Genomic DNA, 21,639 nt, shown 5'->3' with positions numbered 1-21,639 from the left:
TTTTGAGAGGGTCTCATTATGTAGTTCAGGCTGTCCTCAAACTCACTATGTAGTGAGTCTTATGAGGAAAATTTGTAACAGTAAATTCCCACATCAGAAAAATACAGTGAGTTCAAATAAATAACTAAATGTCGAATCACAAGGGTCTAGAAAAAGAAGAGCAAGTTTAACCCAAAGTGCACAGAAAGCAGGAAATTTAAAAGATTAGAGCAGAAATTAATGCAATTGAGACTAAGAAAACAATACAAAGAATCAATGAATCAAAGAGTTCGTTCTTCAAAAGATTAAATAGACAAACTCTTACCCAATCTTATGAAAGAAAGAAAGAGAGATACAAATCCATACAATTAGGAATGAAAAGGGCAAAATCACAATGGATCCTGCCAAAATCTATAAGATCATCAATACCTACTTTGAGAATCTGTACTCTAATAAGATAGAAAACTCAAAAGAAAGGTACAGACTCCTAGATACATATGAATTTTCATAGCTGAATCAAGAAGATCTAAAAATTCTAAATAACTCAGTGTCAATCAATGAAATTGCAGAAGTAATAAATAAAACTACCAACAAAGAAAAGCCCAGGGCCTGATGGATTCACTGCTAGATTTCACAAGAAATTTAGAGAAGTTCTAACACCACTACTTCTCAGACTCTTTAATGAAATTGAAAGGGAAGCAATACTCTCAAACTCATTCCTGCAGGCAAGTATTACTCTGATACCAAAAACAGAGAAGGACCCACCAAGAAAGAGAACTACAGGCCAATCTCTTTAATGAACATAGATCCAAAAATCTTCAATAAGATACTTGGCAAACAGAATGCAGCAAATCATCAAAAAGACTATTCACCAGGACCAAGTAGGATTCATCTCAAGGATGCAAGCAGATACAAATCAATAAATGCAATACACCATGTTAACAGAACCAAGGACAAAACCACATGATCATCTCAGTAGACACAGAAAAAGCATTTGACAAAGTCCAACACCCATTCATGATTTTAAAACTTACAAGTAATTGGAATAGAAGGTCCTTAACTTAATCTGATAAAGCCATCTGTGACAAACCAGCAGCCATCATACTAAACGGACAAAACTGGAAGCTATCACTCTAAAATCAAGAACAAGACAAGGATGACCACTGTTACCACTGTCATTAAATATAGTTCTGGAAACATTAGCCAGAACAATTAGACAACAGAAATAAAAGGAACATGGATAAGAAAGGAAGAAGTTAAATGATCATTATTTGTGTGTGAGATTACGTTCTACATAGAAGACCCCAAAAACTCCACCAAAAGACTTCTAGAATTAGTAACAAAATTTGGTAGTATAGCAGGCTACAAAGCCAACACTCAAAAGCATTCTTCTATAAAAATGACAAATTCACCAAGCAAGAAATTAGGAAAACAAGACTTTTCCTAATAGCATCAAGAAAAAGAAAGAGGAATCAATCCAACAAAGGAAGTGAAAGACATTGAAAACAGCAGTATTTTGGAAAAAGGAGATTAAAGAGGATACCAGAAAATGGAAAGATATCTCCTATTCTTGGATAGTCAGAACAAATACAGTGAAAATAGCCACACCTCCAAAAGTGATATACAGATTTAATGAAATCCCAATGAAAATAGCAATAGCATACCTCACAGAACTAGAGATTTCCTAAAATTCATAGGGAATCAGAAGAGACCTAGAACAGCAAAAACAGTTCTGGGCAACAAAGACAAGGTAGGGAGCATCACAATCCCCAGTTTGAAGTATACTATAAAGCTATCTTGACAAAAACAGCATGGTATAGGAGAAAAGAAAAACAGATCCCAGGATCAATGGAACAGAATAGAAGATGCAGACACAACCCTAAGCACGCTCAACCACCTTATCTTTCACAAAGGGGCTAAATGCCTTCACTGGAAGAAAGACAGCCTCTTTAATAAATGGTGCTGCAGAAACTGGCTTTCCACATGCCAAAAATTGGACCTACACCCATATCTCTAACTATTCACTAAACCAAACTAGAAATAGATCAAAGATCTAAATATTAAAACAGAAAAAACCTAGCAGAAGACAGAATAGGTAACACTCTTGAAGGCACAGTTGTAGTCAAAACTTTTATGAACAAAACCCCAATCACACAGGAAATGGACAATCAACTGGATTCACATCAAATGGAAACTATGCTCTTTTAAGCTTTCTGTCCATGAGGTAAGCAGCTGTGCTCTACCTCACAGTCCTTGCCATGATGTGCTGCTCTGCTACAGGCCAAAAAGCAACATATTCAAATCTTTTAAATAATGAGGCAAAATAAAATTCCTCACTTTTTAAGTCCATTATTGTTTAAGGTATTTGTCATACTTATGCCAAGCTAACACACCAAGTTGTAAGTGGCCATGCTGCTCAAGCTTTCCTATCAGACAGGTCCAGACTCACCTACTGACCAGCTCAGTGACAGTGACCAAGGACCTAAGTGCTCACCTCACTCACGTCTCACGCAGTGACAGGGCACTCTTGGAGAATGCGTATGACAGCAGATATAAAGGAGCTTGCAGTGGCAAGCAGAGAAGCTCGGCGAATGTTTGATGCCATGGTTCTGATAACAACTGGTCGCAGAATGCCACAATGGGTAGAATGGTGGAGAAGTAAGCTGGGAAGTTATCTGTGAGACTCATCAAGCTGAGGATTTCAGCTTTGATCCTGCAGAAAATGAGGATGACAGAAGGATGGAAGGGACAGCCTGGTCAACTGTGCATTTTTAAAAGAAATATGAGCTCTCTCTCCTCATGCAAACCAGGGAGGAGGAGCATCTCCACCAGACATCAAACCTGTCAACAAATTGATCTTGAACTTCCCAGCCTCCAGAAATGTCCTTTGTTTAACCACTCCGGCTATGATATTTGGATACAGCAGCAGAGCTAAGACACTGGCCATCAGGAGATGGCAGGTTGCATAGCAGCTGATTCAACACCTACGATCTACCAGTCCTCATGTGGTCCCCAGCAGAAAAGACAGGCTGCCTGCAAGAGAAAGCCACATATGTGGTTCAAATCCAGTCACCACCTAGAAGGGACCTCCCACCCACAGCTACACCCTGGTAGCTCTATGACTCTAGATTATGCTGGTGTTAGTCCAGTTCCTGGTGTTAATAACGAACTTCCATTTAGGTGGCCCAAACAGTCACTCTGTTGCTATCTTGTGGCTAAACCGTAACTCACTGGACCATGTCCCCTACTCTCAGGTGTTTACACTGTTTCCACCAGTAAATTTAACATTTTAATGAACACTTTGTGCTTCAAATGTTTGCTGCTATCATTTCCAGTTCTAAAAGATCTAGTATTCTGTGATAGGACCTAGTAATACCCATTTTCTTGGGTTCAAGAAAGCAAGTCTCAAGCGTTATCTCTTCTCACTGGTGCAATTAGAGTTCATTTGATAAAATTCACCTGTTGACAGAAAAAACCTCTCAGCAAAGAATAAAAGGTAACTTCCTTAACCTGATAAAAGGTGTATACCAGAAACCTCAGCAAGTATCTTAGGTCACTTAAAAGTCAGGCATGAGATGTGTTATCCCTGATTCTATCAGTGCTTCCACATTGAAGGACCCAGAAAGAGAAAAATAAAATGCTGTCTCTTCCAGATGTAGAGAAACAGACGTTCAGATTCTCTACTTATAGAAGACCAGCCCTTAAGTATGGTAATTTGGACAATATGTGTGTTCCTTAAAATGAACACATTTTTGACCCAGCTGCTGCCCTTCTATGAACATATCCTACGAAAACAATTAAGTCTCTGCACAAAGACATAATCGTTAGGGTGCATTCTCCTCTACTGCCAACAATCAAGAGGCCAGTTTGACAAGGTACAGGTTATGTGAACTCTGGCAAGAACACCGGGTGGAATAACAGTCTCCAAAAATGGTGCTGTAGAAGAGCATTTACTAGCAAGACAGCCTAAATTAGTTTGCCATACTGCTTTGTAGGTAGCAGTGTATACACACACGCATGCACGAACACACACATGAACAAACAAAAGAACATAGAAAAGACCTGTGCCAGAAAACTGATGAGCTCTTGTGTTCTTCTTCTTAATATTCTAACCATGTTACTTTTATAACCAGGAAAAATGTTTTAAATGTTATCTTAATTGATTTCTGTAGGCAGCATAGGAAGTAGCTCAGAAACTATATACACGTTTTAGGAGGGGAGATGGTAGCAACTGTATGCTTGGTCATAACTATTCATGAAGCTAAATTTCATTCTTGTTCTATCAAACCAAAGGAAGTTTAGGTCTAAAAGTTAGTTTATATATATATATACATGTTCTGCTTACATTCAGGAACCAGCTATTCTGCCCACTCTGGGCAGGCTGTAGGCCTTCCAGCAAGCCAGCAATCAGGGTGGGGGAGATGGGGCTTACTGGGTTGGTTCCTTGGTTCTAGTGACCAGGGGAGGGTGGGAAAGAAAAGCAAAGGAAGGGAGGGGGTATCACAATAGCATTTCACGCACACGCTTGGATATTAAATAGCACAATCACAACAATGAGAATCTTTATGCATATATCTTTGTATTCAGTACAATTTTTCAAAACAGTGACACACACACACACCAAAAAAAGGGAATACAATGTTTCAAACAGTTACAGCTCATTGGTCAACATTACAAACTAGGTTTAGATTATCTAGAGGCTTTTAAAAGAGGATTGAGGTGCAGAGTTGACTCTCAAAAAAAGTGCTGATACAGACATATCTAGAAATAAACTGCTACTTGTTAAGTACTTCTGGTGTTTGCATACAGTGTCCGATACATAGGGAAGACAGCAAGTCCATACTGGTCTTTGTACATGCTATGTGGTAGATGCTACTCACATTGCTCTATTTTGTAAAGTAGGCAAGGCTCAAAATTTGATCGATTCACACTGATTACTTGGTACAATGCATGCGTTATTGGTACAGACTGTCTTAACAGGAATTAGCTGGAGTTTTAAAATTCTGACAAAGCCACTTTTGTCTTCAAAGGACTTTTATCTTTTTCAGTTGTTCAATTATTCAACCAGTTCTTACTTATTCCAAACCACACGCCATCCCATCCACCCCTATCCCAGGAAGACCTACACTGGGGGACAGATGAAAAGAAACACTGACGGTGCAGAACATGGTGCCGACACTAAGACAGCGATACACAGCTCCGTCTCACTACCCACCTCCCAAGCTCAGACCCTCAGGGAGCCAGCGAGCTGCCTCCTGAGAGGGAAGAACAAAACTCCAGGGGAACATGACTGGTCTGACTCACTTAGGATGAGACAGAGGGTGCGATTATGAGGTGGGCTCATTCTTAGCCTGAAGTTTAGCAGATGGAAGAAAATCCCGTCATTTGCTTAGCTTTGGAAAATGCTGTAGGTCTCATCTTGGGGGGTGGTATGAAAAGCGAGCCCAGTCCTCCCTCCTACACCCTTCCCAAAAAGCAGGCTGCGGGTGTGGCTGCTTGTGGAGAAGCTGCACGCTAACTTCAGATAGTGCGGAACTCAAGGCCCAACCCGCAGTGACTGATAAAGTCATACCTTCCATCTTCCGCTCCTTTGGGGGTGAAAATGTCACAAAGAGGATTACATGGCTTTTCTCAGTGTATAGGCCATTCTTCTGTTTTCTGCTCAAAAAAAGAAAAAAAGCCCACACAACCACATTCTGCTTTACTATTTAAAAAATGGCTGTCCCCCATAGTAAAAGTCCCTTCTAACGCGATAGCTTTGGCTTCAAAATTAACAAATCGATTAGTTCAAATTAGTAGTGACTGCACTGACCATATTCCGGTAAGTATTGCAAAGGTCTTCTAGAGATGAAGATAAAGATGTGAATCTACTCCAGTGATGGTGGGAAGAGGAGGGTTGAGGAGTGAGCCTTTTCTTCAGCGAAATGACAGGTGCATGAAGCAGTTTTAAAATGAACTACCCTTTCAGGACAAGGAGGTCAGAGCTGGCTTTGTGAAATGCTGTCATAGGAGAAAGATCCTTTGAAAGTCAAGGGGGGTGGGGCGTGGTGTATGGCTTCCCAGTCTTGGTTTGTACAAGCTCTGTAGCCCATGCATCTGCGTACAAAGAGCAATAGACCTGTCTATTGCACTGGAGGAGACGTGGCTAAGTCACACGGAATACAGGGGGTGCTTACCTTGAGTAACTCAAGTGCTACTTTGCCTCTGTGTGGCTGAGAGTTCCCAATTGCATAGTGGAGACAAGAGGTGCTATCTCTGACCCACGGGGACCAGGACAGGAGTGGAGTGGGTGAGAGCGAGTGAGAAAGCACAGCGCCTTCTCCGGAGAAAGGCAGTGTTCAAGTAACAAAGTAATCCCATCAAAAAGCACAAAATTCAAGTAACAGAGTCGCAGTGCTGTGTTCTGGCTTTTGGGCAGAGGCCGTGTGCATCTGCTGTAGAGAGCTGGTAGGTAAATGAGCTGCATGGCTGAGGACACGAGTTCTATGCAGAGCCTATCAAGTCATCTGTAGCACTGAGGACCAACGTTCTCCTTGCGGGTAGAAATGAACCTCGGGAAAAGCTTAGTGGAATTAGCAAGCAGTCCAGGGGAACTATTTAATGCATATCCCATTTATGCTCCCTGTATATGATCTTCAATTTGGTTATCAACCTAAATTTCAACAGTCGAAAGGTTTTCTTCATTTTGCAGGTAGAAAGAGAAAGTTTTTAAAAAGCTACCCTGATTTTTTTTCACCTACCTTTTAGCATAAGAATAAAAATCAATCTGGTGATAGGTACGGAGGGAAAATTCACGCATGCAAACAATCCCCCCACCAGCAGAGCAGGAAAAGATCAGGAATTTTTTGCATGTAAGAAACTTACTCTCTTTTTACAGTTCCTCTTAAAGCAGGCTGGTGTGCGTATGCCTAAGCAGTAGTAATACCAGAGAACTAGGAGGTCTGGGAGGTGTTCTCCCGGGGTCCTGAAAGGCGCTCAGAACAGAAGCACAGAGGAGCACGTAACAGTCTAGAGAGAACCTTTTCTAAATATTTCACAAGGAAAAATTGGGACAACTTCACACTTGAAAACCACAATATTTATTTTTCCTGGACAAAAATAAGCCAGGAATCCATTTTATCACGTGGACGTGAAAACATCTCTCTTCGAGCCCCCAGCATTGAACTTCCAACTCCTGTTTCAAAGGGCTGCTCCGAACCTCTACTCATTTGCATTGGACAAAGCGGGAAGGGTGCAGCGAGATGCCTGGGCCATCCTGCCGCGGTGAGGCCAGATGCACCGTCGCTGGGAGACGCCGTCATCATCGTTTCTTAGTGCCACTGCTCCCGCTGCTGGGTTTGCCGAAGCCCCTGCTCATCTGCGGGAAGCGCACGGTCGGGGTTCTCTCTGTGGGACCGTAGAGGCCCAAGTTCCTGGCCGCGGCTGACTTCCGCAGCGGCTTGACGCTAGGGAAAGGGCTGAAGGCGGGTGCTTTGGAGTGGCTGTCGTGGGGAAGCCTGCTGGCAGCTTTACTTGCTCCGGGGGTTCCGCACGGCTCTGGCACACGCTGCTGGCAGAGCGGGTGCACCTTGGGTCCACTTTCAGCAGGGGCATCCCTCCGGTTCAGTTCCAAGGCTTCTAACTTCACCTGCACCGCAGACACGTCCACGTCAGCCTCCCCAAACACGGGCTCGGGGGACTGGCCTTCGATTGTCCTCGCGGTGCCGTCAGCGTGGCTGCCTTCGCCCTCAGCCGTCGCTGCGCAGCTGGAGGAGAAGTCCTCGCCCGTCCCCAGGCTGCTGGCCTTGCAGCCCTCGTTCTGCTCCTCCATCAGCCCTACGGTGTCCCCACAGCCCAGGAGGCTCTTGGTCCTCGGCATGTTCTTTCTGTGAACTCGGATGTGAGTTCGCCACGGAGAGTTGAGCTTCGTCTTCAGGTCCTCCTGGCGGGCAGGAGACGCCTTGCCTCCCGCGGGGCCGGGGACGTGGATGACTGCGTTCTTAGCAGCTCTGTCTGTCATCTTCATCTTCTTCCCTAGAAGAAGGTGGTTTATCACTGGAGAACTGTTTACCTGAGACGGAAGAAGGCTGGTCACTGGCCCTTTGTCTGAAAGAAAGGTTGGAAGGCTGTGAGAAATGTACCAGAGAGAAACACATCCACCTTGAACCACGTGAAGATCCCTAGCCCCTCCCACGTTCCCTCCCACGTACTCTCAGATGCTGGCAGGGCCATGTGACTGAGGACAGCAGAACTGAATTCCACCCTAGCGTCTGGGGAGCCAAGTACCCGCTCTTCAAAGACACTGAAGGAGGGAAATTGAAAGGAGACGGGGACTCTGACCCCCTCATTATTAATGAAAGCCCACTCTCCCTATTTTTTTCCAGAGAGAGCAACCTCAGAGGTCCTTTTGTGTGTATGAGAGACAGCGTCCGACTAGGTAATTCAGGCTTGCCTGGACTCTCTATGTACCCCAGGCTGGCCTCGAACGCACAACGATCTTCCTGCCTCAGCCTCCCCAGTGCTGAGATTACAGGTGTGTGCCACCACTCAGAGCCCTCATATGCAGAAAATTCTTTGAAAATTTTAAAAAATAAGATAATGAACACTATGAACTATGACCCTATGGGTTAACAGCCATCAGCTGCTAAGAGGTAAGACAAGAACACACCGCACACATGATGAAGTGAGACGGCGGGGGGGGGGGGGGGGGAAGGCTGCGGGTCTCAGTGGTGTCACACTGCTCAGTGCTAGTACTGAGCATGGAGAAGCACCTCTGTGCTCTCAGGGGACTTTCAAAGCCAGGTGACAACTGGAAATCATCAAAACCTTTGTTCTTCTGGAAAGCACTGTAAATTGTATTATAGTCCTGATGCTCTAAGGACAAAAAAGGAAATGTACGTGCCCGTGCTTTAAAATTAAAGTGCTGCCGCTGTTTAGTTTCTTTTGTGACTGTTTTCCTTTTAAAATACATTATTAGTGGTACACATTAATTTTATAATTTTGTTTGTTTGTTTGTTTTCTGGTACCGGGAATCAAGCTTACGACTTTGCGCTTGCCAGGCAGGCGCTGTGCCGCTGAGCTAAATCCGCAGCCCCAATTTTATAATTTTATACAAGTTTATGTGTATATTATACACATAAACATATATCATATTTTGATCTGTGATTGCCTTTTTAATGATTCAGGATAAAGAACCTCCACGAGTCACCTATTTCTCCTGGTAAGGGGAGGTAAATTCAGTTCTTATGCAAGATCAGTCACATGCTCACAAGCCACTTAAAAACATATCAAATAGACATCTTGGTTAAATCTGGACAGGCATGATTTTCGTTATGATATTTAGTTAGAACAAGAACAATCACTCCCAAATCAGCATATATTAAACTATAAAGCAGATTATTCAGAGATTTTCCCGAATTAAAAGGAAAAGTAAGCTTGCCAATCCTTGGAAAGGGGCACCACCAACTGCAGCTGTGTTCTTGGCGCATGCCCAGAACACTGCTAACTCCTCAGTGAGCACCAGCTTCTTAATGTTTTGTCCATTTTCCCCGCTCACAACCTCTGTTCCACTACTACCTCAGTGACCGCTGTATCACGTGCACTGTATTACGAGCGCACAGACAACTAAGCCTACTATGAAACGCATGAATTCCTCAAATCCAAGGATCGCAGGGCTTTGCAACGTTCTACAGCATCTGTCAACCCATCTCCCCAAGCACACAAAACAAAGACGCAGCTGATACCGTCGGCTGACTGGTCCTCAGGCCCTACAGGGAACCCATGGTTTTTTTCTTCTTTAAAGCCTAACAAAATAAAATTTTAAAGTGAACTGCTAAATACACTACTATCTCAGGCCGACGCAGTCCGTGGCTGCCAAGCTGCGCTTAGTCATCCCACAGCCTTCACTGCGCAAGCTGAACCCAGGACGAAAGCCATTCCCGTTACCTGCCCGGATGTACACCTGGTGCACCTGCTGCTGCTGCTTCTTCTTGATGCGAGAGTACTGGCGCTTCAAGGCGCTGATGTCCGTGGTCATGCGCTCCATCATCATGCTGTTGAACGCTGCGTGGTACTCGCTGCGAGAGGAGTTGATAGCTCCTGGGCTCAACTCTGCGATGTTGTTGGACCTCAGACTCTGGTCTTCCTCGGCCTCTGCACTCAGGGAAGAAACAAACTCAGTGGGGAGTAACAGGATCAAGTAGGAATCAATCACACTGCAACCCCGTGTGATACCTCAGCCTCCAGGACATGCAAAACTACAAAAATGCCCCCTGGTGCTTATTTTCATTGGGTTCCATATTTTCATATTAGCCTAACTGTGGGTCTCAACGGAGCTGTGTTGGTTGGTTGATTTTGTTACTTCTGTGTTTGTTATATAAACATAAGATCAACTGCTTCTCCATGGAAATCAACGCCATTTCTGAAATTCCCTTAGAAAAACACAACACCAGATGTCTAAAATCATTGTGCAGATACTCGTACAACTGCCTGTGGATTTATAAAAGACTGGTGGCTTGTAGGGTTGAGACAGTCATTAAAAGTGCATTTTCCTTAAGCTAAAAATACTGATACATTTTATAAATGTTTCAAAGTTTCAGACTAATGTATCACTAGAAATGAGTGTTTTTATTCATTTAACAAACATTCCCTGCTGCTTCCTGGGAGTGTTACATCTGATACAGCGTCTGTTCCTGTGACATCAGCAGCTAGTAGATCTGTCCCTTAAATAACGCTGAGATCACATGGAGGAAAGAGAAATAATTACTGCAGCGAGGGTGTCCTCACAGGCTGCACAAGACCAAGGGCAGAGGCCCAGGCTTCTCCAGGACAATACGTGATTCTGGCCTGGAACCAACTGAAAAAGTAAGACGTTTCAACTCTTCTAACCTCTACTGAATCTGTCAGATAAAAGCTGAACAGCCCATACATTTACTTCCTTTGTTCCTAGAAATCACTTCTCTCCAGAGAAGAAAATAAAAAGGAGAACTGCCACTTCAAATACAATCCATGAGGAAGGACAATGCTCAAATGGGGAGAAGGTGACGGTGCCATCCTGGAGCACGTAACTGCACAGGACACAGTAATGACGCCCGGTGATAATGAGCCAGCACAGCCTGACGGCCTCAGTCGACAGCTTCCCGTTCACCTTTAATCTGCTTCTGGTACTTCTGGAGCTCAGGCACCAGGAGCCCGCTGAAGGGGCCAAGGCACCCCACGGCGTTCGCAATCGCATCTTCGTCGTCCGGCTCGTTCTCTTCATCGCTATCTCTGACCTTACCGTGTCGCCTTGGGAAACGCAGAAAATGAATAGTGAAAGAAAGCAGTGGTATTTTTTTAAAAAACAGATAATAGCATCACATGGTTTAAACATCATATTTACATAATTATAGGATTATTGAAAGTCTTCCATCTTTGCCAAATTCTGCCCAGTTCTTGCCCTACCTAATTCCAACAGGTAATATATATTACCAATTTCTTAGGTGTTCCTCAGTTTGTCTATGCGTAGATAAGCAGATATATCTATAGTTCTTTACCTTTGGTTTGCAGAAATATTAACATACTATATAACCTCTTTCATATTTTGCTTTTAATCCTTCTGTATTCACATAGAGCTTTCTTACCCTTTCTACGGCTGTATTATATTTACACAGCTCATGATACGGAATCAGGCTGCCAATGGTGCCTACTCAGTTTCCAGTATTATACTATTGTAAACAATACTACAACAAGTAACCTTATACACACTGTGTTTTATATGTGTGAAAATAAGCCTGTGGGATAACTGCTGAGAGAATTGCTGAGACAAATGCTATTTGCACTAGTAATTTTGGTATATACTGCGACTGTGACTCATTACAAATCCTCTAGCAATTAACCTCTCACAGCAATGTATAACAGTATCTATTTCCTACAGACTTACTAGCAGAGCGCACCATCAAACTTTTGAATTTTTGCCAATATAGAGGTAGTAAAACAGAACCTAGTTTTAGACCACTTTTCAGTACTGATGACAATGCATTTTTTTATAAATGGTTCATTTCCATTCTTTCATCACTTTTCCAGGAGTAACTATTTTATTATTTTCTAGGAATTTTATACATTTTATATATTTTATAATATATTTATATATTAAAGATATTGGCTTCTATTTTGTGTAGAAGTTTAAAATACTTTTCCACACATACTTTCTAGTCTACTTTAGAGAGGTTTTGTTTTGCTCTGTTTTGGCTTTGGCCAGGTAGAAAATTATTTTTCAGTAAATGTAGTATTTTTCCTTTATTTTTATGTTGAATAATTTACTAAGGCTATTCAATTTCAAAGAACTACAGAAACTCTCCCACATTTTCTTCTACTCATTTTTCCATTTAATATTCTCACCCATATATGAATATACAACACAAATGATTCTTTCTAGATTAATTCTCATTGGCTCAGAGCTATTTCCTAAATTGTACATTTTTCACTGCTGATTTAATGTACTAATTTTTCAAATACTAAATTGTACATATTTGTCAACGTCTGGTCTTTACAGTATTTTAAATCAGCTCACCTGTCCATTTCCACATTAGCTCCCCATAATTTTAATTTTGAGGTTTTAAATACTTTGTGGACTTGCTAAACATTCCTTTAATTTATGTTCCAAACTTCTTTGCAAAGCATTCTGACTTTTGTTTTAGGGATGTTTTAGGATTTTGTTTTGTTTTTTTAAATCTCTCTTGAGTTTAAATCAAAACATTTGGAAAAGTTATTGAGCTCGTAGGTACCAAATTACTTTGCACATATTTCTGGGGCTTAATAAGTACTCATTTACAATAATAAAGGGATTAAGTCTTCCATCATGAAAACAACAAGGAAAAAGAAAATCTTACCCAGAAACTGAGGTGGCTTTCATGGTGGCTGGAAATGGTGTAATGTTGTAGGTATACTTTTCCCTCAACTCTGCCAACTGTGGAAAAGGGAATGGCGCCATCGAATACACCGTCTGAAAAGCAAAAGCAAGAAGGTCAAGTCTTCAATGGAGGCCCTAAACTACGCTTGTCCACCCCCGAAAGACAATTACAGTTTCATAATGCCGAGGGTGAAGAGGCAGGTACACAGCAAGTGAGAGAGATTCCATCTTAGTAATACACTTTAAAGACAAAAAGAACATTGCAGAGCGAGCATCCCTAAAGCAAAATCCAAAGTTCTTAAACACTTACAGGATGCCAAAAATGGAAAATGGCGCACCTGACCTCACGGAACAGATCACAAACAAAATTCAAGTGCACTAGAAATACTCCACAAAAGTACCATCAGGCTATTTGTGTATAAGGTGTACATGAAACATAAATGAATTTCATTTTTAGACCTGGGTCCCATCCCTGGGTCCCACCTCATTACATAAAGGTAAATATCCTAAAATCCAAGCTGTGAATCACTTCTGGTCCAAGGTTTTCAGATAAAGGATACCAAATCTGTACTGATAAGTGTAACAGTGAGGCCTCCAACCAATGCCCAGTTGGCTGGGTATTCTAACTGGTGAACATGACTGGCCAAATGCAACAGCCTGGCTCCCTCCCATCATTTCACAGACGGGTAAAATCGGAAATCCACAGTGCCCGTCAGCTCTACAACAAACAGTCCACAACTGTCCTTCCTTTTAAAGATAAAGCTTGTTCTTCGCTGTCTTGAGTTTTATGGACACTGATGTCAGCCTTCGGAATAACACCATCTTGTGGAAGATCTTGTGATCGACGGCAAGCTTTCTCCAAAGATACCGCCTTTCCGAACATCTGTAAATGAGTTCTAGGTGAAAATTGTTACCTGTTATTTTTAAAGGAAAAGAAAAAAGTGACAAGGTGTAAAACACCGACTGTCAAAAGACGTATAATTAAAAACAGGGAAAAGCACCTGCACTTAACACCAGCACTTTGAGACTATGCCTTATTTCATCAGCAGGAAGAGAATAATCTTGTTTGTTCTTTTGTGTTTGTGAAAGTTTAATAGCTCCAGCCAAATTCCTATAACCCTTCAGGTTCTTACTGACTAGAAATGCATATCAATCACACTACCATTTTATCTGTGAAGCCAATCAATCATCCTAACACTTTTCTAGGAAAATATTTTTAAATGATATTTTTTTCTCCCAATTTCTGTTTCTCTGAAGAATTAATGCATCTAATATGTGTAGGGATAGTGTGTTGGTTTGTGGGGTATCTTTGCAAGGGGAAACAATATAATACAGGACACATATTTTATATGATTATTTATAACAGTCACCCAAAGAATGATATACAAAAGAGTGCAGGAAATCTGTCCACACACTAGACCAAAGAATCCAGCTGAGGGCCTGGGTCCCACGGCAATGTCCTGCATGAGTCCAGCTGAAGACCTAGAGCTCATAACAATGCTGCCCACAAATCCACAGCAACGTCTTGTGTAGACCTGTTTCACGGATCTGCACTCGGAAGGCCCAAAGGTCAGTGGTGGAATCTAGGAAGTCTGTGACAGCGGGATGAAGGGTCTGTGCTAGCAGGCTGAGGGATCTGCACTGGAGCCAGGAAGCAATGCTCAGAAGAACCAGAGCTCCCCCGAAAAGTACCACAGCCATCTTCAGCAACAGTGAGGTCCCGAGCTCCTCCAATGATTTAGATGGCCGAGTTCCCATCAGGAAAGCCAATGTAACAAGCTTCTCCAGGAGACCAGCAGTGCACCATCTTCCCCTCCAGAGCCAGGAAGCAATGCACAAAGTGAGGACCAGAGCTCCCCCAAAGTGAACCAAAGCCATTCTCAGTGCCAATAATGTCCTGAGCTCCTCAGAGGATGAAAACAGCTGAGTTCATCAGGAAAGCCAGCATGACGAGCTCCTCCAACAGAACCAGCAGCTCCTTACAGCTTCCACCAGCTCCCAACGGCCCCTCTCAGCTCCCAACAGTCTCCTTCTCCTTCTCCAGTTCTGCCTCTTATGCTGCTGGCAACAATCCCCAGGTGGGCCTCCCACACCCAGCACCAGCTTACTCCATTCAGCTGGGCGTTATAAGCTGACCACCAGTTGTCAATCCACTACAGATAGGAACAGGAGGCTTGAAGGGACTTCAGTCACTTTGTAGGCCAATACCAGCGCTGTGAAAACCCATTCCAACCTTGGCGCTAACAGCCTGAACATGTACCTGACTGCCCGCAACCTTCACGGCATCCACTTACACTTCACCATAGCGCCACAAAATCCCGAGCAGGTGTTGGCTACAACTCCTTCCCTTCAATTCTCCATGCTTACTGAGGCGAAGCTACGGTTTACAGGGACCGCAGAAGTAACCTCTGCGCTGCCTTATCACACAGGCTACATACTTGCGCATGTCCCGAAGGCTGAGAACGAGTACACGTTTACTAACAGTGAAGTATGCCTCCAACCCAAAGAGAAACAGCGGGCACCTTGTGGCTCTCGGTAGCCCAAGTGTGAATTACATGGATTTCCAATCTTCCTGGCTTCCCTCTCCTCATCTGAGAAATGCAAGGTATGAAACTCAGGGGTCAGAGCTACTTCTGAGAGGAGAGAAGCTGGTAAGATGAGGACGAAGGGTCTGAGTGCGCTCGCCCATCTGTTACTGCTTTATTTCTTTAGCTGCATACGGTTATGTAGGTCTTGCTGTGCTATTCTGAATAAATTCTGTATGCCTGAAATACTTTATAATTTATTAATAATACTGTCAGAATGACCTCTCTGGCTCTGCAGAAGCATCCAACAGTTGCCTCACCATCACTGCCGGTTTCTTCCCTCCACAATTCCCACGACCACGTCTTACTGTACACACCCTTCTGAGGGGAGGGAAGAGACGCACAATCCTAACTTCAGAAGCAAAGCTCAGCTCCTCTCTTGGATCCCGGGCACAGCAGCACGGGCTCAAATGGATTGACCATGGCACAGCACATGTGCTCCCACAGTAGGACCAGGAGTCAACCCACCCCCTCTCTCCAGGGGTTTCTTTTTTCTTAACAGTTGAATAACTTGGTCCAGACATTTAAGAAAATCATACAATGTGGATCAACTTTTAAACATGAGAGAACCAAAAAATGAGATTACTAATGCTAGAGATTTTAAAATGCCTTATAAGTAAGATATCTCACTGAAGACTAAAAAACTGGGGTGTCTCGCAGAAGATTCACCTGTGCTTGACTTTTCCTAGTTTTGTAACAGGGCATTGGACAATTTCCTTGTCCAGCTCTGTAATGGAAGAACGGGAAGCACCTCCTGCCCTCATTTTCCTCCATCCTGCCCCGGGGCAGATGGTCTGGGCTCTGAGCACACTCAGCTGCAGACCCCTGATGAGACAGAGACAGACAGAGACACAGAGACGCAGAGAGAGAGAGGAGAGACAGAGAGATAGACTAGCTAGCTTCCATTTCTCCTTCAGGTCTTCCTTCCTCTGTTGTTTACTTACAGTCGGTCCTTCGAAGAAGCAATCAGTATTTCTGAAACAAACGTGTTTATAGTTCTTCTTTGCTTACACTCATTCGCTTATCCGAAGAGCTGGCGTCTGAAGGTATGTTTGTCCTGTGCGCCCCATGTATCCCTGGCTCCCCGTGGCAGCACTCCAGGTACATGAAAACCTTGAGGCTTCCAACTTACAAACTGGAGATTTACAACAGACTCCAAGAAAGATTTTACTAAGCTCTTAGAGCTAAAGTGGTACAGTAATAGAATCTCAGGGTTCTGAAGGAATTTAAACACAATGTAGCTCAACCTCTCTCCCACGCGAAGAGCCTTTTCTAGCGCATCTCTGACAGATGGCCCCACAGGCACTGCCTAAACACTCCCAGCTACGGGCACTCACCACTCTGCGGGGCAGATGGAGTCAATTTCTGCCTGAACTAATGAATCAAACATTGTCCTTGTACTGAACAAGCACCCACATCCTTGCAATTTCCAACCCATCACTGATGGAAAAAGGGAAGAGTTAGGGCCAAGCGCAGCTCCCACCCCTAGCACGCAACAGCTGCTTGCAGGTAACAGGAAATTGTGTTTTGAAAGAGCACACGCACACACGCACACACACACATAGACACACACACACAAAGCACATACAATCCTAATAATAGAAACTCGCAAATTTTTCTCGATAAGACCCTCAAGGAATTTACCTAAGATGTTGTCAAAGGTCCCGCTCATGTCCAGATGTACCACTTCATCAGCACTCCCCCAGTTCCCCTACTTAATGCTATCGGTTTTTCAAAAGTAAAAATTGGCCTCTGCTAATTAGAAGAGTTACATGATCTATATTAACTTGCGTATGTCACTTAGAGAATCAGGAAAAGCCAGAAGGGGAGAATCCTTTCATCTCTTCAGCTCAAAAATACAGACTTTATATTTAGCCCACATTTTTCATCCAGAGTCATTTCAAGTTTGTTGACAGATTTATGGTCTACCATAGCCAGATCACAGTCACTGAACTGTTTTTTCTTTTTTTTAAAAAAAAAAAAAAAGAATGAATTCAGAAAAGAGTGGTTTGAAATGACATTCACCATTTCTAATATTCTGGATGCCAAAGAAAATTGACAAGTCTATTTACTATCTGAAATACCAACATACATTTAAATAGACATTTATATTTAGGCACTGTTGAAAAGGAAGTATATTTCTTTTTTTCATTACTGACATGTTTCACAAGAAACATGAAAATATAACTTGTAAAAAATCAGGCTTAGTTCATCCTCACCCAGATGTTTTCCTTGACATGCCTCAGAAATGTTACTAAAATGGAATCTAACTAATCTTCCCACAGCCCATAATTCTCTCTCTAGGATTCTCTTAAAGCAGGATAAAGAAGCTGTTCTTCCTCTTGATATCTAATTAGAAACTCCTGGAGAACAAAGACGGTATCCAACATCTCACTAATTCCTTCTGGCATTGTTTAAATTCTAAGTGAATTGAGATGCTGCCTTATTCTTCTAAAGAGGATTTCTTCTTTCAGAAAGACATCACTGGAGTAAGGCAGAACAAGAAAGCATTAGACCAGGAGTCCAGGACGTAGCTCTCAGCCCTGGCTCTGCTACTAGACCACTAAGGATGCCCGCTCTCCAAGTCTCGGCCTCCTTCCTGTAAAGTGATAGAACTCGATGAGCTGACATTGAAGGCTTCTCTAAGCCAGTTTCTCTACCTGCTCTAAAAGCCACCTGCATCAGACATACCCATGGGCCAAATATCTACATTTTATATACTCCCGAAGTATTTATTACACACAGTCAAGCTTGAAAACCACTGCCTCAAAATCAAACGTACTATGATTCTGCATATTTACAGAGCAAGCGGTTATATGCTTAGCATTCTGTTGGGTGCTACGGAGAGTACTACAAAGCCCTTTTCATCAAGAAACTATGTCTTCTCAGAGAGAAAAAGTCAACACACTTGAAAATCACAAACAGCATCATCAAGTCATTGCAGGGAGCAGTAAGCCAACCGCTGGACATCTTTAGCACCGTGGAGACGCTGTTGGTGAGGGCAGAGACGACGGAAGCTGTGGGGTGAAGGGGGACTGGGTGGGCGCGTGGGGCTCTCACCGATACCCCACCGGAGGGACCTGGGACCTACAGAGCCCTGGGCAGGACGGAGCGGCGACCAGCAGGCTAAATTCCAGTTATGAAGCAGTGCGGGACACCTTTGCATGAAGGAACAGGGCGGCCACAGAACACCGCCAGTGCAGCCTGGAAACGGGGTCGCCTCCTCCCCGCAGTGCGCTTACTCTTCCTCCCAGGCCAGAAGCTTACAGGTCGCCCTCGCGCCCCCATTCCTTCTCCCACACCCCTATCCAGCTTCCCGGGCCACACGCAGTCAATTTCCTTTGCTGACACCGTCTCTGTTCCGCTCTTGTCTTTACGCTTCGCTGCCTCCTCACAGGCCTTCCGCTGTCCGGCCTGACCTTATCAGGCCCATCTTCACAGAGGACGGACACCGCTGACATAAAACACCACTCAAGCCGACCGTGGTGGCGCACATCTGTAGCCCAGCACTTGGGAGACTGAGGCAGGATTGCAAGTTTGAGGCCAGCTTGGGCTATACAGCGAGACCCTGTCGCAAACAAAACAAAACACCACCACCCACTCAAAACATTTTCATCTCAAAAATATTTCAGATCCACGGCTCCTCTTTTTCCCTTTCCAAGGGTCCGCAGAAGCCCCAGAACTCCGGCAAACAGTTTCTCAACCACAGCCCTAAAGGTCAAGCTGCCTACAATGGGCTGCAACCTTCCCTGCTCCGGGCCCTGGTGCCAAACTCCGTGTGGCGTCACTCAGAGGCTCCACAGCCTCCCATGGCTCCGCCTCTGCCCGGCTGCTCCCGTATCCACCAGCCACTGCCTCTGTCTGCTCCGCACCAGGGCCTCCAGCCAAGGTCCCCACGCACATGAATGAGTGCACAGGAAGCCCGGGCAACTCCCATTTCATTCATCTTTAAAGACAGAAACAGGGGGCTGGGGATTTAGCTCAGTGGCAAAGCGCCTGCCTGGCAAGTGCAAGGTCATGAGTTCGATTCCCGGTACCGGAAGAAAAACTACAAAAACAAACAACAAAGAAAATAAAGACAGAAACAGACAGCAGTTCCCTCAAGGGAACCTTTCCGACTTCTCCCCACCCCACCCCTTGCCCCTGCCTCTCAGGCACTAGGCCCTCTCTCCTCCTCGGCCCCCACACTTCTCTCTCAGTGCACACCCCACTCTGTGCTACAGGGAGCTACGAGCCCAGGGCTTGGGGCCCATATCTTCTTCCCTGTGTGTCCCCAGAGTCTGGTTCAGTACCTGACGTTTGGAGACGCTCAGGAAATATCTGGAGATGTTCATGCAGATCCTAGAAAACAAAGCTGAGACGCTTTATTCCCAGTACTAACAGAAGGCCTCCGTACCTGGCACAGTGAAATAACCAGAGCAACCGTGTGGACGACTGCACGCCCGTCAGGACGCTGACTGTATGAGAGGGGGTCGGGAAGGAGGGCCAGCCCCTGCACGCTGTGTGCACACCCGCAAGCAGCGACTGACAAAGCACAGGCAGAAAACTAACCAGACTCTCAATGAATGCTTGCTTGCTGAATTAATACCTTAACGAGCTACTCTCCTAAAGCCAAAGCCCAAATGGCAGCCTCTGCCCTCAAGGAAGGTGTAGAACCACTGAGAGAATAAGACACAGTAGAACTGGGGTAGCATATGATGAAAGTGCTCAAGATATGACAAAGAAAACACCCAAGGAAATGGGAGATGATTTTAGTTAAGACCGTGAGAGAAGGTGAGGAAGGAGACAGTATCTGAACTGAAATCTTCCAAAGGGAGGTCTGTGAAGGGAGAAGCTCGCTGAGAGCACGAAGGTGTAAAGGAGATGTGTTTCCAGGTGTTTCTTCCAGCCTGGAAGACAGTTCAGCTTGACGAGACTGAGACAGCATGCAAGGAGGAACAGGAGCTACGGCCGATAATGTGGATCAACACTGCCTAGGAAACAGCGCTGGGGTTTACCAGAGAAAGCTATGCTGTTCTGCCGGTAGGGAGGAGCATGGGACTTCCATCTGGGAAGAAGCGACGTCCTCTCAGAGTCCTGCTTTGGGCATAGAATTCTGGCAGCTCTGCAGGATATGTGGGAAATGCCAGGTGAAGACAGGGCATGGAATGGCGCTCGGTGTAAGGCACTTTCCTCCGGGGGAGTGCATGGAAGCCAAGGCCCAGGAGCTATGACAAGAGCTGGAGTCGGAGCACACACACAGAGTCAGACGGGAAACTTCCTCCTCTGAGACAAGAGGAGCAGCGGAGAGAGGACGGTGCAGAGGAACATGGAAGGGACAGGAACGCTCAGGACAGTCGTGCCAGGCGGGCGGTGTCCTTGAGGAGGCAGGCAGCTGTCTGCTGAGAGCAACAGATTCTGAGAAGGAGCCGGGAGGACCAGGAAGTGAGTGAGGGAGCGCAGCACCCCCTTCTCAGGCCGTAAATCAGTACCTGAACCTTAGTTTTCTAGTTTGTTTTGACTGAACCGTAGCACTCAAAAATGACCTCGGGCATGGAACCCAGCACAAAGGTGGAAGTTGAAACCAAGAAAAAGGAGAGACAAATCAAAAGAGAGACAGAAACGGAAGGAAGAAAGACGCAAGGACAATCTCTGATAGTCACACAAATGGTCAGGGGCAAGAAGGGGAGGCAGGAAAAGAAGTGGGCAAAAGTGCTGAAGGAGAGGAAGGGCAAAATTATGTTTCAGAATCTAAAGGAAGGCTGGGCATGGTGGCTCACGCCTGTAAGCCAGGCACTCGGGAGGCTGAGGCAGGAGGGTTGCTGTGCATTCAAGGCCAGCCTGGGCTACATAGCAAGTTGAAGGCCAGCCTGCACTACATAGAAAGGCCATATCTAAATGAACAAACAAACAAAAGAATATAAAGGAAGAGAGAGTATCCATAAGTCAGCTATCTTTTTGGATGGCCACTGTCAATTTCAGTGACTTGCGGAACATGACCTTGAGCTACAGTTACATCCCACAGAATAACGAAATCTTTCAAGTCTTCCACGCTGAAGTTTGTGATTTTTAGTAACCTGAGTTGAAAATAAACCAAAAGCCTGATTGAAATAATCTCCTCTTTTATCCTCAGTAATTTCTTTCCAAAAATAATTGTTTTACCCCAGAGCCCTCTCTCTGAGAGGATGAAGAACCAGATTCAGAATAAGCATCGGGCAATTTCACCAC

General features: G+C 44.4%; 1 protein-coding gene across 1 annotated transcript in view; it reads right to left on the bottom strand.

The window, feature by feature from the left end:
* Positions 1 to 4,537: 4,537 nt before the first annotated feature.
* The window catches only part of Tbc1d30 (TBC1 domain family, member 30), a gene marked incomplete at its 5' end in the record, with an annotated part of 86,700 nt that continues 69,598 nt past the window's right edge, over positions 4,538 to 21,639 (bottom strand). The window contains 4 exon segments of the mRNA XM_013520910.1: positions 4,538 to 8,064; positions 9,904 to 10,110; positions 11,105 to 11,244; positions 12,828 to 12,940. Of these exon segments, the coding sequence (XP_013376364.1) occupies positions 7,280 to 8,064; positions 9,904 to 10,110; positions 11,105 to 11,244; positions 12,828 to 12,940 (1,245 nt within the window).

The sequence above is a fragment of the Chinchilla lanigera genome, unplaced genomic scaffold (genome assembly GCF_000276665.1).
Source record: "Chinchilla lanigera isolate Chin_1 unplaced genomic scaffold, ChiLan1.0 scaffold00057, whole genome shotgun sequence".
Taxonomy (NCBI): domain Eukaryota; kingdom Metazoa; phylum Chordata; class Mammalia; order Rodentia; family Chinchillidae; genus Chinchilla; species Chinchilla lanigera.
The sequence above is the reverse complement of the archived record's forward strand: the minus strand, read 5'-3'. Positions and strand labels throughout refer to the sequence as shown.